A 17,324-nucleotide genomic window follows, 5' to 3' on the forward strand; every position below is an offset into this window, starting at 1 on the left:
CAATGTAAAGATGGCTCTTCTCAGGAAAAAATTGGGGTTAATGGGCTTTAACCCATTTAGCTATGCAGACGATGTCAGCATTTACATACCTTTCAACAACATCATCACAGAAATAATGGACAAAATTAAAACAGGTCTGGGCCTTATGGAAAACTGGGCAGAAACTTTTAAACTCAAATTAAATAGGGACAAAACCAAATTTCTAGTCCTGTGAAGTCCACACCACCTCACAGACATATAGTAACATAGTAGATGACGGCAGAAAAAGACCCGCATGGTCCATCTAGTCTGCCCAACAAAATAAACTCATGTGTATACCTTACCTTGATTTGTACCTGTCTTTTTCAGGGCACAGACTGTATAAGTCTGCCCAGCAGTATTCCCCGCCTCCCAACCACCAGTCCCACCTCCCATCTCCATCACAGACCGTATAAGTCTGCCCTTGATTTGTACCTGTCTTTTTCAGGGCACAGACCGTATAAGTCTGCCCTTGATTTGTACCTTACCTTGATTTGTACCTGTCTTTTTCAGGGCACAGACCGTATAAGTCTGCCCAGCAGTATTCCCCGCCTCCCAACCACCAGACCCACCTCCCATCACCGGCTCTGGTACAGACCGTATAAGTCTGCCATCCACTATCCTCGCCTCCCAACCACCAACCCCTCTTCCCCCCACCTGCTCCTCCACCTAATTTTGGCTAAGCTTCTGAGGATCTATTCCTCCTGCACAGGATTCCTTTATGTGTATCCCACGCATGTTTGAATTCCTTTACCGTTTTCATCTCCACCACCTCCTGCGGGAGGGCATTCCACATATCTACATAGCGTTTTGCTGTATCTTTTAGTCTCACAATTCCCTTTTTAGTCATTCTCCTTTCACTAATATACCTGAAGAAGTTTTTGTCTCCCCTCCTTACATTTCTAGCCATTTGTTCTTCTGCTTGCGCCTTTGCCAGACGTACCTCTCTCTTGGCTTCTTTCAGTTTCATACGGTATTCCTCCCCGTGTTCCTCTTCTTGAGATTGTCTATATTTCTGGAACGCTAACTCTTTAGCCACCAAAACTTCACAATCAACAACCAAACATACCAGACTGAAACGCAAGTTAAAAATACTGTGAATTACTCTTGACAAACACCTAACACTAGATAGTCAAATATCAGTAGTAACAACTAAATGCTTTAGAACACTATGGAAAATGCGAAGGATCAGAGACTACTTTCCAAGACAATCATTCCGGATAATAGTACAATTGACAATACTATCACAGCTAGATTACTGCGATGCAGAATACATGGGTTGTAAGGAAAAGTGAACTGAAATCGCTGCAAACAGTCCATAACACAGCAGGAAGACTAATTTTCAAGAAGGCGAAATATGAAAGAGCTACCCCCCTACGCGAAACACTATACTGGCTACTAAGCAAAGCAAGACTAATATTCAAACTGAGCACCATCATCCATAAAATATTATTTGGTCTGTCACCAGAATATATGATAGACATGACTGAACTATCCCCAAGAAACGCAAACCTCCTTCTTTACCTACCCAACTGTACAAATATAACCTACAAATCTATTTACACGGCCGGCTTCCAAATAACTTTGGTACCTTGGTGTTCCACCAAGACACCATAAGATTGAACACTGGCAAACCCCAGTGATCCACCAGGAGTTAGGAGATCCAGTCCCCTCAACTCTCATTCTCCAGGATCCAGACATTCCAACAAAGAAAATCTTTCTGCACGCTCTAAGTGCTGCAATATAGGTCACTGAAATTGCAATCAGGTGCAATTCTGTCCACTGGAACAGGATGGCAACTTCTACTGCTACATCTTGCTTGCTTGCTGATATAACTTGATGGCAGTCATGTTGTCCAAAAACACTCTCACTGATGTTCCCTCCAGCCTGTTGTGAAAGGCCAGCAATGCTAGCTGCATTGCCCTGGCTTCCAGTCTGTTGATGGACCAATGATCCGTAAGTCACCTGACCTTAACAGTGAGCTGCTGAAGGCTTGCATCAGTTGAAAACACAACCCATCGAAGGGAGGAGGGCTTGAGGGAAATGCTCCTGTGAAGGTGATGCAGACACATTCACCACTTTCAACAACCTACAAGCTTCTGGTTCAACCAGTAGTGTGCTGGAGCAGGCTCTCACAGGCTCTCAAGAGCCGTTTGTTAAGTTTTTAAGAATTTTGGGAGCTGGTTCTCCATGGCTACTTTAACAAATGGATCCCAAAATGTGGGCTTGGGCCCCTCCTGAATTCTCTTTTACTCTGCTGGCGAGAGAGAGCCCACTGTTAACAATTTACCAGCACACCCCTGGGTTCAACCTTGTACTCCTGGGACCATGAGGACCACCTGAATAGAAGGGACCACTGTAGAGGATGCATGTGGGCTCTTGGATCTCAGCAACAGAAGGCAGTCCCAGGCTCTCAACGCTGACTGTGTCAGGAAACTCCACAGCTGAGACAACATCCTCTGTGACCTGTCTAGGAGTTAGAACACATTGCCTACCTGGATATCAAAATGTGCTCCCAGGTACTCCAATGACTGCAAGGGTCCCAGACTGTTCTTGTGTTAACTGATCACACAGCCACATCACTCCGGGATCTGGACCACTCTGGTTAAGGATGCCCTGGCCTTGAACTCAAATCAGCAAGTCTAGGTAGGGATGAACTCAAATATCTTGCCTGTGAAGAAAGCCTGCCACCACCACAGGGACATCTGAAAAGGTTCTGGGATCTGTGGCCAACAGAATAGCATTGCCATGAAGTGCTCACTCAACACACAGAACCTGAAGAACCATTGGTGACACACTCAAATTGGGACATGGAGGTATGCCTTCACCAAATCGAAGGCACAAAGGTGCTCCCCTGCCTTGACTGCTCCAATCACAGACCACAAATTTCTATGCAAAACTCAGGAATTTCAATGCTGCATTGACACAGTTGAGATCTAAGATCAGCTGAAATGCTCCCCCTTTTTTGGACAATACAAAATAGACAAATATGCATATTTTCAAAGCACTTTGGGAGGCTAAGTGCTTTGAAAATGAGCATGCATGTATTGATTCTAGCCCCATTCCACCGAAAGAGCCAGCACGAAGGCGCCCAAGCCAAACAGTATGGCCAAAGCATCAGTCACGGCCATCCATTTGGTGACCGTGCCACAGGGAGAAAACAAGAAGGTATCTGAAAGGGGCTCTGCAAACTCCAGCATGTACCCAGGCTGGTCTGCTTTAAGGACCCACTGGTTCTTTGTGATCTGGCCCCATTTCAGAAAAAAAACAAGCAATGTAAACCAGCTGCAGGCTCTCACTGTGGACCCTCCCCCATCCCTAGGTTTCTGAGCCCAGCACCATAAACTTAATTGACTGACATCTGCTTACCAGACTGGAAGCAACCTCAGTCCCTACGGCGAGACTTACTGGAAGATGCTCTGATGGAGGTAACCTCTATGGCCTAGCTTCACCTAGGTCCTTTACCAGTTAATCCAATTCCTCCACAAAGAGCAGCTTGTCTTTGAAGGGCAGCTTGCTGAGCCACAACTTACAGGCCAAATCAACAGCCCAATTCCAAAACCTTTCCTTCCTCCTGGAAACAGGCAGTAATAAATCCCCAAATTAAGGACTTCAAAGATGACTTTTCTTAAGTAAATAACTAAAGACCCATTACCAACTTGCCGCTTGTTTCCAAGATAGTGGAGAAAATCATGGTCAAACAGATCTCAGATTTTCTTGAACACACAAATGTTTTACACCACTGTCAAACTGGTTTCCGCTCTTATAATTTGACTAAACAAACTCCCTTTCATATTGTGAAATATGTTAAACTGATCTTTGATGGAGGAAGAGATGTTGCTTCTTTCTCCCTTGATTTGTCTGCTACCTTTAATCTGGTTGATCACAACATTGTATTTCAACAACTGATTGACCTCAACGTCTCTGACTTAGCTCTTCTCTGGTTTCACTCATACCCCACAGGGCACTCCTTCATCGATCATCACTATCTCTACATCACAGTGATCTTATCATCAGGAGTTCCTCAGAGATCACTTCTTGGACCGATAACTCATTAACGTCTTTCTTACCTCACTCACCCTTCTCCTTCAATCTCTTGGTTTCACCTTCTTATATACGCAGATATCTAAATTTTGTTTTATATCTTTCCAAAAAAAAAAAAAAAAAAAAACCTGTTTTATCCACTCTGCTTGCTGTGTTCTAACTGGTTTATTGATATCTGTTAATCTGAGAACTAGATTTAAAACTGCCAGAAAGTATTAGATCTCTTTTCCTTCCTAAAAGTGTGCTGAGCCCTCCCCTACCTGGTTTTTTTGCAAGACAAACTGTATGCTTAGTTGTGGCTAAAGCTTCTGTTGAGTGAGCTGCAGGCAACCCCATTTTCGAGGTCTGACTCCTGCCTGAAGGAAACTCACAGATAAGACTTGTTCTGGTTTTATTTCTGGCTATCCCCACCTTAGAGCTGTGGTTTTGGGCAATTCTGGTACATTTCTTAACCTTGTCTTCCTCTAATCCCAACCAGCAGTGTAGATAAGGGGCTTAATAGAGTTCTAGAGATAGGTTCTGCACAGGCGACTGATAAATAAATTGAGTGCCCTCGGTGTGGGACCTAGAGTAACTGATTGGGTAAAAATTTAGTTGAATGGTAGGAGACAGAGGGTGGTGGTAAATGGAGCTTGCTCTGAAGAAAAGGATGTCGTCAGTGGAGTACCGCAGGGATCGGTCCTAGGGCCGGCTCTTTTTAACGTCTTTGTGAGCGATATTGTGGAAGGGTTGTCTGGTAAGATTTGTCTCTTTGCGGATGATACTAAACTCTGCAACAGGGTGGACACCCTGGAGGGTGTGAATGACATGAGGAAGGACCTAGCAAAGCTAGAGGAATGGACCGATATTTGGCAACTAAGGTTTAATCCGAAAAAAATGCAGAGTCATGCACTTGGGTCGCAAAAATTCGAGGGAACTGTACAGTATAGGAGATATAGTGCTTCAGTGTGCGAAGGAAGAGCGGGACTTGGGGGTGATTGTGTCGGACGACCTTAAAGCTTTCAAACAGGTACAAAAAGCAACGGCCAAATAGGATGCTTGGGTGCATAAAGAGAGGCATGACCAGAATAGAAAGAAGCAGGTGATAGTGCCGTTGTATAAGTCTCTGGTGAGGCCTCATTTGGAGTATTGCGTGCAGTTCTGGAGACTGCACCTACGGAAAGATATAAACAGGATGGAGTCGGTCCAGAGGGCGACTACGAAATTAGTAAGCGGTCTTGAATGCAAAATTATAGGGACAAGCTTATGAACCTCAACATGTATATGCTGGAAGAGAGGAGGGAGAGAGGAGACATGATAGAGACGTTTAACAAAATCTCTCAAGGGCATTTATGTACAGGAAGAGAGCCTTTTTCAAATGAAGGAGAGCTCTGGAATGAGGGGGCATATGACAAAGATAAGAGGGAATAAGCTTAGGAGTAACCTAAGGAAATAATATTTCACAGAAAGGGTGGTGGAGGTGTGGAATGGCCTCCCGGTGGAGGTCGTGGAGTCGAGGACTGTTCCAGAATTTAAAAAGGCATGGGATAAGCATGTGGGATCGCTTATGAACAGGAACAATTAGGGGTTACAGAGGATGAGCAGACTGGCCTTTATCTGCCATCATGTTTCTATCCCTCCCCCTCCACTTTTGCCTTGCTCTCTGCTAAGCTAGATGCAGCTGCAGATTGGCTTACTGGGAATAAATTGCAACTTAATGCTACATGAGCATAATTCACATTTATGTAAGCAATAACTCGTGCCATATTTTACATTAACAGATTTCAGAAATCACTGTAGCAATGATCATCTTCCATTACTATGGACCCAGAAACAAAGTTTACTTCCACTGACCGTCAGACAATTAGTTGAAAGACTGGCAGGGATCTAAAGAGTTTATTTAGCCTTACTCTGAGTCTGAAATGTGAAATGAAGGAATTATTAGACAAACATCTAAACAACAAACATTGAGCTAGAATTACTAATATGCATTAATGCAGTTAATGTACAGTAGTAGTAATGTCCCACTGCATAAACTGGGGCCTGCTGTAAAACAACCTACATAAAAATGTTTTTACCACGTATTAATGCAATAGTACATGTTAACTCTTACTGTTAAAACTCCTGTGCCACAAGATGCTAAGACCACACAATGTTCAATTCTTCTCAACAAATTTGAGTGCTTCTTTTTTTAAAGCTGATTAGTTTTAGTGACTCACCTTGTTCTTCCGCATTCACATGTCTTTGTCATAAAGGCAGGGCAGGATGGGCAAGGTCCTGGATGGCAGAGGCTTGAATATAAGAAACATTGCACAGTGAAACATTCCCAGCTGCACTGGCTGAATTTAACATTTACAAGCTTTAGTTTCCATTTAATTATCTAAAAATGTATACAACTATCAAAAAGAAAAATCTATTGATTATACATAAAAGCTTGTATTATCACATAAAACCATTACTGCAAACTGATATTTTAACTTCATACTGTAAAATATATTAACATATTAAATGGCTAAATTAGGTTTATAACAGGAAAATGAAAAGAATTTAAAAATTATTTGCTAAAATACTAATAATCTACACTTATGCCATCTGAAGTAGATATGGTTTTTGTAGTCACTGTAAGGCAAAAAAAAAAAAAAGAAGAAAGAAAAGAAAACAAGACCTCTTTCCATTCCAACAGACAAAATGGAATCAAAATCACCATGTTGACAATCATGAATAAATGTTTAGCAATATCAAACATGTTTTAAGTAACATTTAAGGGCTGATCCTATAACTGATTAACAGCACCATATAGACATACATTATTAGAAGCTCAGGTTCAGTCCCTTGATTCCCACCCCTTTTCTGATCACTGGGCTAGCAGAAGACAAAACACTATAAAACACACTATTTATGATCTCCAAGGAGAAGCAAAACCTGCAAATCCTACAAGTGGAAATTGAGAGACAGGCCTACAGATGTCAAAAGAAGCTATGGTCTGCAAGGACTGGGATATAGGAGGAGCAGGGTAAGAATTAATCATAGGTGGATAGATAAAACCGGGTAACTGTAAACTGAAGGCCAATTGTGTCTCATCTTCCAAAGATACTCAGCCCACCTCCAACACATATGCACACAGTAGGCAAGACTGGGGCAGGTTCCAACTGGGGTAAAAGCTCAGATGCAGGGAAAAATGAGCCAGGTTAAAACAGTCAAAGGGCTAAACAAAGTGAAGATATAATTAAATAAAGGCAATACATAACACTAGATCAGCTCTTTATTATTATATAGTATATCTTCAGCTATCAAACATTTACTGTTCCTCTTCACAGTATACCAATTCTTCCCAAAAACGTTCCTATGCTGTGATCCCATTCTAGTTGCTCCAAAAGCATGATCTCAGCATTACCTTTCCTCCTGAGCCTCTGTTCCAGGCTAACTTTCTATTCCAGTCACTGCCTCCTATTAAGTTCATGCAGACTGACATATCACCCCATCAGCCAGTACAGGCATTGATGCCGCTAAGTTTCCCCAATTTAGAATTTTTTTCGACTCCATTTGGGATCACAACCCACTGTTTGTGGACCTCTGCAACAGATGATGTAAATATGTTGTAACCGCGGACAAAATCTGGGTACCCAAATGCACGTTGATGTAGGTGAAGACATGTACATTTGAAAACTGCATTACATTCTCATAACATCAACACTTACTACTCTCCTGTAAATGTTCTGTAGACCTCATAAAAGGACTTTGGAGTCCAAGATATTTGACCACGTTAAGTGAATCCATGTTAAATGGGGTCTACAATAAAATATGTAACAACAAAAAGGTCCAACCCTTGGCTGCATTAGGTGATCTCACGTGTTATATGGGGTCTACAGATTATGCAGTTTATGTGTACTACACAAAATATAGCTTACTTTCCTTTTCAGGCTGTAATGTGTATTGCCAAAATGAAACAGCCTTCAAATTCTATGGGGTTAAAAAAAGAAAGCGAGCCATCTGTCTGTGTTATCACTTAAAAATTTTGCAAGTGTTCCTGACAAGCAAACAATTCCTCTATTATAAAATTGTTTGCTCTTTGACACTTGGAATTTTTCACGCTTATTCACTATTCCACTGTAGCCCTAGAAGCCACAAATAATTCAGAATGACCTCCACTGGCTGTATCAACATAAATGACACCACACACAAAGAATAAACTATTCACATACAAAACATATGTGGTGTCACTGGTGACACTATTATGGTTAGAGCCCTACCTGAATTGTAAGACAAATGTCAAATATCTGTGGCCCAGTAATGGCCAAAACAGACAAAAATTGTGAAAAAAAATAATTATTATCCATACCAGTTGATTGCTGCGTAGGGTATGGGTGGATACCGGCACTGAAACACCTCATCAGAGAAGGAGAACTAATATATATACAATTGTGGAAAGGTTCTAGCAACTGGACATCCACAATATAAGGCCAGATTTATTTATTGCTTTAACATTACAATGATTTTCAAATTTGCAACTTGATTTTTATTTTCTATAGTTACAGTGGATGCACTGGCTATATGTGGAACTCAAAGCTTTGACAGTTCAATCAAATGGAAGAAACATGCAGAATATGACTCACAATTCTTTCCAACCCCTCTGCATATCTATATGTATGTATACATTAATTTTGCCTGTGCGCTCACTCAACTATGTATTTGCATTATGTGTGAGAGACTGTTTGTCATCTGTATTTTGCACAAGTGGTATCGGTCTGTTTAGTATATTTATTTTGTTGAGGGGTGGGGTGCAGTTATATGTACTGATATTAGTGCATGTCTGATGAAGAAATACAATTTGAAAGGTGCAATTCTTTAATCACTCTGTCACAATGAATCAGTGTATGCAAGCAGCAGTAGCTGTAACTGCATCTGCAACAGAAATGTACTGAGGCTTTTATTATTTTCTTTTTTAGGAGGGGGCTTTCGCTACTCTTCACCCTTCCCCCTACATGCAGAGGCTTGAGCCTTCAGATAGCAAGGCAATGGTGGTGGTTGGGGGGGAGATAGTATTTGAAGGTGGAGCAGTTTTCAAGTGGTGCAATATCTTGGGGGGGGGGGGGTATTTAGGGTGGGCCACTCTGAAAGAGGTGAGGTATTAACTGGGGTGGGGAAGTTTGGCAGAGTGGTGAGGCTAAGGGGGGGGGGAGTGTAGTGTTGGTGTCAGGCAATTTAAAGTGTTGGAACAGTAGAGCAGTGTTTCTCAACCCTCTCCTGGAAGCATGCCTAGCCAGTCTGTTTTTCAGGATTACCACAGTGAAAACTGTGAAATCTGGGCATACTTATTTCCTTTCCTACTCAACGATGCTTACTATAACTGTCGTATAATGAATGTTTGTTCCAGTAAATAATAATGTTCATAGTACAAAAAACCCAGCACAAACCATATTAAACAGAGGGCAACATCAAGTAACTGGAACAAATCCTTCAGTCAAGGTAATGACTGAAAAAAAAAAGACCTCAGTGAACAGCCCACACTCACTAATATACTGAACCAGAGCTGACAACCATCACCGGTCAAAAAAAACTTCAGTCACTGAAAACAGTAAATGGAGTGAAAGCAGTAGTCATATAAACAGGAAAAATTCATAACACTGCAGAGAGAAACGAAACCAAAAAATATCTTATCTGTTCAATCGCCATCAATTACTCTGCAATCAGTCAACAGACACCAGACACAGACATCCTGTTTCGCAAAGCTGTACCAGGGGATAAATTCCTGCGTTCCTACCTCCACTACTTCAAAATGGCAAACCAGCCACAAGGACATCAACTTCTTTTAAGCAGAAGCAGGAAACCCTGCCCATAAAAATAACCAATAAGCTGCCAACCATCTTCCATCCATTCAATGTGTACATTCAAACTGGTAGGCTCCACTGTGTTGAAAAAAATAGATCCACCTTTGCTCGTGTTGACATAGATATCGTCCAAAATATCCTCTTCTGGTAAAACACCCTACCTGTTCAATGACAGTATAAAGCAGCAAAACCATTGGGACTGCAGGTCCCATGGTTGAGGTTCCATCTACATTGGGGTTCCACCCCCAGTGCACATAGCTGTCTGCATAAGCCTGCCAGCTAGTACTGCCTGCTTCTGGAAAAGGGCCCGGGACTGACAGGGCTTCCCACTGTCCCCCTGCTTGCTCCTCCAGGTTAGAGTAATTTCATTCTCTTTTCTTTCTTTTCTTTTTAACTAGCTTCCTTCCCCTGACGAACAGGGCACTAAATCTGCTAGGCAGCCAGCCAAAAAGCTGCCTAATGCTGCAGGGAAGCCACGAGGGGACATTCCAACTGGAGTGGAGGGGATGGGGACCCATATCCTCCACAGTCAAGGACCTCATAGGGCCGAAGCCTAGAGCCAAGCCAAGCAAGCACCTGCAGATGATAACTTGGGCCTCCAGAGACTGCAACTCTGCACTCTACTGGGGTAAGGTCTATGGACGAAATGCCAGGTACAAGGCCATAAGGCTCAACCACAAGGAGCAAGCCTTAGTCTGTGGTCTAAGGAGCTAAGCTTGGACTCGCTGCACCAGCCTGCATAACCTTGCCATCTGCTAGAAGTAGCAAAATAACAGAAAATTCCAGAAGGCACCAACCTAAGTTTTGGTAATGCCACTGGAAATATCCTCAAAGACTAGGCGCTATAAACGATTAGATAATGAAGGGAGCCAACCTATATCTCAGACTCAATTATGTTCTACTTCCCAACAATTTCTCAAGCTTCTATTCAAAAGATCAGCAGGGTTCCCATCCAAAATCAAAGACACTTCCGTATCAGAATGTGTGTATATGCATCCTTCAAGTCCAGAGAGCATAGTGTCACGTCTGTGGCCATGACCACCCTCAGCCTTACCTTCTTTCTGGGGGTCAGCAGCTCTGCTGGCTTCTGTCTGTCTTTGTGTTAGTCTTGTCTCTGGCTCTGTGTGCTGATTGCTTCACTAGACCTCACCTGTGTGTGCTATGCCTCTCTGGGGAGCCAGCATCTAAGATGGCTGCCACCGGCTCTGTGCCAGCTTCCAAGATAGCTCCTGCTTGTCTTTCCTGTGGGCTCACTTCCTATGTGTGTCAAGCCTCTCTTTGGGGTCAGTGTACTTCCTGCTTCTGCCCTACTGCTGGTGACTCATCAGTGAGAGCCTTCATAAGGAAGTGCTGTGCTTGCAGTCAGGGCCTTTGCATAAGTGTTATGCTCTTAGGCCAGGTCAGGTTAGTAAGTGTCTGCTGCACTACTGCTTAGCCTCTCTCTGGGTTCCAGCCCAGTTTCTTTCTGTGTCTGTGTCTCTGTTGTCCTTCCGTGAGGGGTCTTCCCTGCCACTGTCTGTTTGTGGACTGCGGGTCCTTCCTGGCTTACCCTGTGTTTGGGGTGAAGCCTCTGTCCCTGGCTTACCCTGTGTTTGGGGTGAAGCCTCTGCTCCAGGCTTACCCTGTGTTGGGGGAAGCCTCTGTTCCTGGCTTACCCTGGGTTCTTCCTGGTTACTCTGTTTGCTGTGCTGCCTGCCCAAGACCCTTGGCCTGTTATTCCTGGTTTGCTCTCTTTACCCTGAACCCTGCCTTGCCTAGCCTGTGTGCCTACCCTGCTTGTATATCCTGAGGATATATCCTCAATCCTGTATCTGTCTGGCTTGTGTGTTTTCCTGGGTGATTATTCCTGTATCCTGTCTCCTCCTAGCTAGAGGGTTTACCCTGTGGGTATTCCCGGATCCCCGTTTAATCTAGTGTGTTGCTGCCCTAGTCCTTGCTCCTGCTAGCTTCTGTATGCCTTGTGTTCCTTGGTCTGTCTTTTGGGTCTTGCTAGTGGCTGTGCAGCAGCACACTGTCTGAGTCTAATTCCGTGCCCTGTCGCCCTCGTGTATCCCAGACCCAGGGTGGGTCCTCTGGATCTTTAGTTCCTGCCTTATCCTGCAAGTCCCGCCGGCTGCCTGCACTTCGGAGCTCAACTCCGGAGGAACGGTGGCTAGGTGCAGGTGAAGCTGTTCCTGTCTCATCTGTTCTAGTTGCCTGCCTTGTACTACTCCAGTCCAGAGTTCCAGTACTGCTCTTCTGTGTTTCCAGTCCCGAGGTGGTCTTGCGTGCCGCTGCCGCTTCTCGGCAGTGGCCCAAGGGCTCACGAACTCCAGTCCTGCCTCGAGGACCTGACAGAATGCCAAGGCCCTCGAGAACGCAACACATACTACTACTACTACTATTTAGCATTTCTATAGCGCTACAAGGCGTACGCAGCGCTGCACAAACATAGAAGAAAGCCAATTGTTTTCCTGAATCATGGGAAGAAGGGAGCCTAGGGAAATCATCCTGAACTTTTCTCGGACTAAGAAGTACCTGGAATAGAATCCTTGCCCTTCTTCCCCTGGTGGAACGGTTTCAACTGCACGGGCCTTTAGAAGGGCTGAGAGTTCCTCTGCAAGTACCTGCTTGTGCTGAGAGCTGAATGAATGAGCTCTTGGTGGGCAATTTGGAAGTTTGGATAGCAAACTGAGGGTGTATCCTAACCAGACTATTTGAAGAACCCACCAGTCGGAGGTTATAAGAGGCCACTTTTGGTGAAAAACTTTTAACCTCCCTCCAACCAGCAAGTCGTCTGGCACGGCTATGCTGTGCTGGAGCCAGTCAAAAGCTCGTCATTTGCTTTTGCTGGGGAGCAGAAGAGGCCTTGGGCACATGCTGATGAGAAAAAGCATGCGCCCAAACAGGTGGACTGGATGAAACGCCATATAACCTCCAATAAATTGCACAGCTGATAAGTTGCAATCCTTAGAACACTTTTCCCAAATGGGCTAGCAACTTCAATCTTCCAGGCAGTGTACTGGAAAATTCTCTGCATTTCTCTGTTCCCGCCTCCCTCTCATAGCAGATTCAACTATCAAAGTAGTACTCTATATGTGGGAAAACTCCAGCCATTACTCAGCTTGTCTCTAAGCACAACCACCTCCAGGGTTCAACAAAGTTGCTCATGCAGTAAGCTGAGTACAGGAACTGCCATCGTGGCCTTTAGAGGCTAAGAACTTTAAAAGGCCAATTCCATCAACTTTGAATTATACCTTTTACTGTAAGAAATCCCTTGTGAAATGCATCTAACAAATTTTGCATATGAAATATGTTCTTAAGGAGACTCATTTCAACCAGAAGGAAAAGGTTTTCAAATAGAAAAATATTCCCCTTCTAGAGATGACACTTCTAGAATGTAATTATGATCTACTCTGAGAGTTCCCTGACCTTGAAGTAAGAGAATTTCTTCCCGGAATTCAGAATCAGACATGATTAAGGAGATAGGACAACTAAATCCTGAAAGGAATGCATCTGTCTCCTTGAAGGGGTAAACCTCCCCCTTGTAGCATCCTTGTCAAGGTCAATGAACATCTTTTAGAAGAAAAAAAAATATGGCTGCTTCAATAGAAATAGAAAAATTTATGGGGAAGATTCATCTGCCACTGTGACCAACACTGGAGTCGATACTACAGGCTTCACAACTTCAAAATAGCAGAGACTATTATAAAGAACAAAATTATTGAGCATATACATAGGAATGGATTAATGAGACAAAGCCAACAAGGATCTACTACATTTCTTGGAAAGGGTAAACAAATGAGTGCACCTATACGTCTAGCTCCATCTCTACCTGTTTTCAAATCTATGCTGAAAACCCACCTTTTCACTGCTGCTTTTAGCTCCTAGCCACAATTGCCCTCCCCTTGTCCCTTCCTCCCTTCTCACCCATTACTTCCCTCACCCGTAACTGTCTTGTCTGTCTATATTATTTAGATTGTAAGCTCTTTTGAGCAGGGACTGTCTCTTTGTATCAGGTGTTCAGCGCTGCGTGTGTCTGGTAGCGCTATACAAATGCTAATAATAATAATAAAAGGTGAGCCAATTGATATTGTGTATCTGAATTTTCAAAAGGCAAGGGAAAAGGTACTTCATGAACAGCTCCTAAGAAAATTAGAGAGTCATGAGATAGGAAGTAGTGTCCTATTTTGGATTAAAAACTGGTTGAAAGACAGAAAACAAAATAGGGTTAAATGGTCAGTATTCTCAATGGGTTCCCAAGGGGTCTGTGCTGGGACCGATGCTTTTTAACATATTTATAAATGACCTAGAGATGGAAATAACTAGGAAAGGTAATTAAATTTGGTGATGATAAAGTTATTCAAAGTTGTTAAATCACAAGAGGACCTTACAAAACTGGTAGACTGTGCATCCAAATGGCAAATGACATTTAATGTGCGCAAGTCTAAAGCGATGCATGTAGGAAAGAGGAACTCATACTATAGCTACGTGATGCAAAGTTCCACATTAAGAGTCATTCATCGACCAGGAAAAGGGCTTAGGTGTTATCACTGATATAACGTTGAAACCCTCTGCTCAGTGTGAAGCAGTGGCTAAGAAAGCAAATAGAATACTATGAATTATTAGGAAAGGAATAGAAAACAAGAATGAGGTTATATTGCCTTTGTATCAATCTATGATGCGACCACACTAAAATAGTGTGTGTAATTTTGGTCACCACAACTCAAAAAAGATAACAAAATTAGAAAAGATACAGAGAAGGGCAACAAAAATGATAAACCGGATGGAACAACTTTCCTATTTATTTATTTGTTACATTTGTACCCCACATTTTCCCACCTATTTGCAGGCTCAATGTGGCTTACATAGTGCCGGAGAGTTGTTGCAAACTCCGGAGTAAACAATACAAGGCTTTGTTGTAGTAAGGTAAGGTTCATGTGGTAGGACCACATAAAAGAATCGTACAACGGAATAGTTGTTTAATGACCATTACGAACTTTAGTGTTGTTGTGTCGCAGAGATCAGGTATTTATTTTGGATCGGAAGGGTATGCCTTTTTAAACAGGTGAGTTTTTAGTGTTTTTCTTTTTTTTTTTTTATTATTTTATTCATTTTATATTACATTTACGTCCAATACATAAATGGGAAAGAAAAGAGAAAATATCAATTAAAACAAACATTAAGGAAAAATAACATCTTTGTTAGTCCACATTAGTGTCCACAATTGGGGGATCCAAGATCAGGAAAACAATCTCAAAGAAAATAAGAAAAACACGGAATGGTTAATCTTACAACTCATATTTTCTGAGGGAGGAAGGTTAATCTGTAATTGCAGCCGGTACAGTGGTAACTTAAAGGAAGTTGCTGCAGAGGGTTCTTCATCTGTTCTTTTAACTCCACAAACTCTTATAATTTCCTGGGTTCAACAAATAAGTAATCAGGAAATAAAACACTTACAAGGGAATCGCTCTAGGAAGGTCCCACCTAGGGCAATGATTCTTCGCTTAAAAGCCAAGAGTTCACACCTCCTAGTCTGCGATTCCCTTGATATGTCAGGAAATATATTTATCTTTGAACCCAAAAAAACTATCAGCCATATGTCGGAAATACAATTTCAAAACATTATTCCTATCTAAATCAAAGGCAAAAGTCACTAATAATATAAAACTCTATATACAGGGTATTTTAGGAAAATTTATCTTTCTCAAGTTATTTTTCCTTAATTGATTCTCCAGAAGTTCCAATTTTTTACAAGAAACATAATTGTCCTTCATTACCAGATTAACTGATTTTCGTAGAGAAGCCATTTCTGAAATCAAAGTCTTTATTTTTTTATCTTGGACTTCCACTTTGTTAGATAAGTATTGATATAATCACATATTTATTCCTAAAAAAATTTTGACATCTGAAGAAGAGAGTTATTCACACTCTGCAGCACTTCCCATAGTGCGTCCATTGTGACATTGTTTGGCTTTACCAGGTCTAATTTCTCCACAGAAACTGCTCCAGATATCTTTGGGGGGAAGAGCTCACTCTCTAATCCCCCAGTTGGTTTATTATCCTGAGTCAATGCTGCGCCAGGACCTCCTCGGGTCGCGTGAAAATCCTAACCCACTTCGGGCGTTTCCACTGTCGACCTCCATAGCGAAGCGTTACTGTTTCCGGGTCTTGGAGAGATCATGCCAACAGGGGGACTCAAAGTCACTCCCTCTCCACTGAGATTCGGCAATAAAGCCTTGCTGTTCCCCGAAACAGGAACCGATATCCCCGACGTTATGACCCCGAATCTCTCCAAAGTAGACTGAGAAGTGGTGGGAACCCCAGCCATGTTCGAGGAGGACACCACCACGGCTTTGCCTTTCTTCTTCCCCATTCTCTGGGGAGTGCGCCTACTTCTTCAGGTATTCTGGTGTAAAACGGGAACTCAACTAACGTACATCCTCCCTCGACGCCATCTTGGATCCTCCAGTTTGGGACACTCTTGTCTGGTTTCTCCTCAGAAGCCTGTCTGATATGGGTAACCCTTCAGCATAGCCCTCTGAGTCATTGAAACACAGAAGCCCCTCCACCACTTACAAGGTGGTGCCCCTTCGGAGGGGGAGTTTTTAGTGTTTTTCTGAAGTGTAAGTGGTCGTACGTAGTTTTGAAGGCTTTTGGTAGTGTGTTCCATAGTTGTGTGCTTATGTAGGAAAAACGGATGCGTAAGTTGATTTGTATTTTAGTCCTTTGCAGCTTGGGTAATGCAGGTTTAGATATGATCGTGTTGATTCGGATGCGTTTCTGGTTGGTAGGTCAATCAAGTCTGTCATGTATCCCGGTGATTCTCCGTAGATGATTTTGTGAACCATAGTGCAGATTTTGAAGGCAATGCGTTGATTGGGAGCCAGTGTAGTTTTTCGCATAGGGGTATAGCGCTTTCAAATTGCGTTTTTCCAAAGTTGAGTCTTGCTGCCGTGTTTTGAGCCGTCTGAAGTTTCCTTAAGGTTTGTTCTTTGCATCCCACATAAATTCCATTACAGTACTCTACATGGCTTAGTACCATTGATTGGATCAGGTTGCAAAATATTTTCCTCGGGAAGAATTGTTTCACACGTTTGAGTTTCCACATTGAGAAGAACATTTTCTTTGTTGTGGATTTTACTTGGCTCTCTAGTGTTGTTGTGGCCCATTGTAACTCTGAGGACTTTCAGGCTGTCTGAGACAGGGAGGGTGTGATCTGGGGTGTTGATGGTTGTGGGGTTGTCCCGTGCTGTGTTGGAATGAAAGGATGAGACAGTGTGATTTTTCTTTGTTGAGTTTTAGTTGAAATGCATTTGCCCAAGAGTCCATGGTGTTCAAGCTGATCTTGATTTCATTAGTGATTTGTCAGTGTAGATCTGTAAGGAATGTATATAGTGACATCATCTGCATAGATGAAAGGGTTGAGGCCTTGGTTGGATAAGGTCTTGGCTAGTGGGGTCATCATTAGGTTGA

General features: G+C 42.7%; 1 protein-coding gene across 3 annotated transcripts in view; it reads right to left on the minus strand.

Annotated features, from left to right (window-relative positions):
- NFX1 (nuclear transcription factor, X-box binding 1) overlaps positions 1-17,324 on the minus strand; it is a 258,504-nt gene that overhangs the window by 165,157 nt on the left and 76,023 nt on the right. For all 3 annotated transcript variants that reach the window (XM_030204815.1, XM_030204808.1, XM_030204823.1), the window contains exon 6: positions 6,261-6,332. In XM_030204815.1, coding sequence (XP_030060675.1) covers positions 6,261-6,332 — 72 coding nt within the window. The remainder of the gene's footprint in view (positions 1-6,260; positions 6,333-17,324) is intronic.

This window comes from Microcaecilia unicolor, chromosome 1 (assembly GCF_901765095.1).
Source record: "Microcaecilia unicolor chromosome 1, aMicUni1.1, whole genome shotgun sequence".
Lineage (NCBI taxonomy): Eukaryota > Metazoa > Chordata > Amphibia > Gymnophiona > Siphonopidae > Microcaecilia > Microcaecilia unicolor.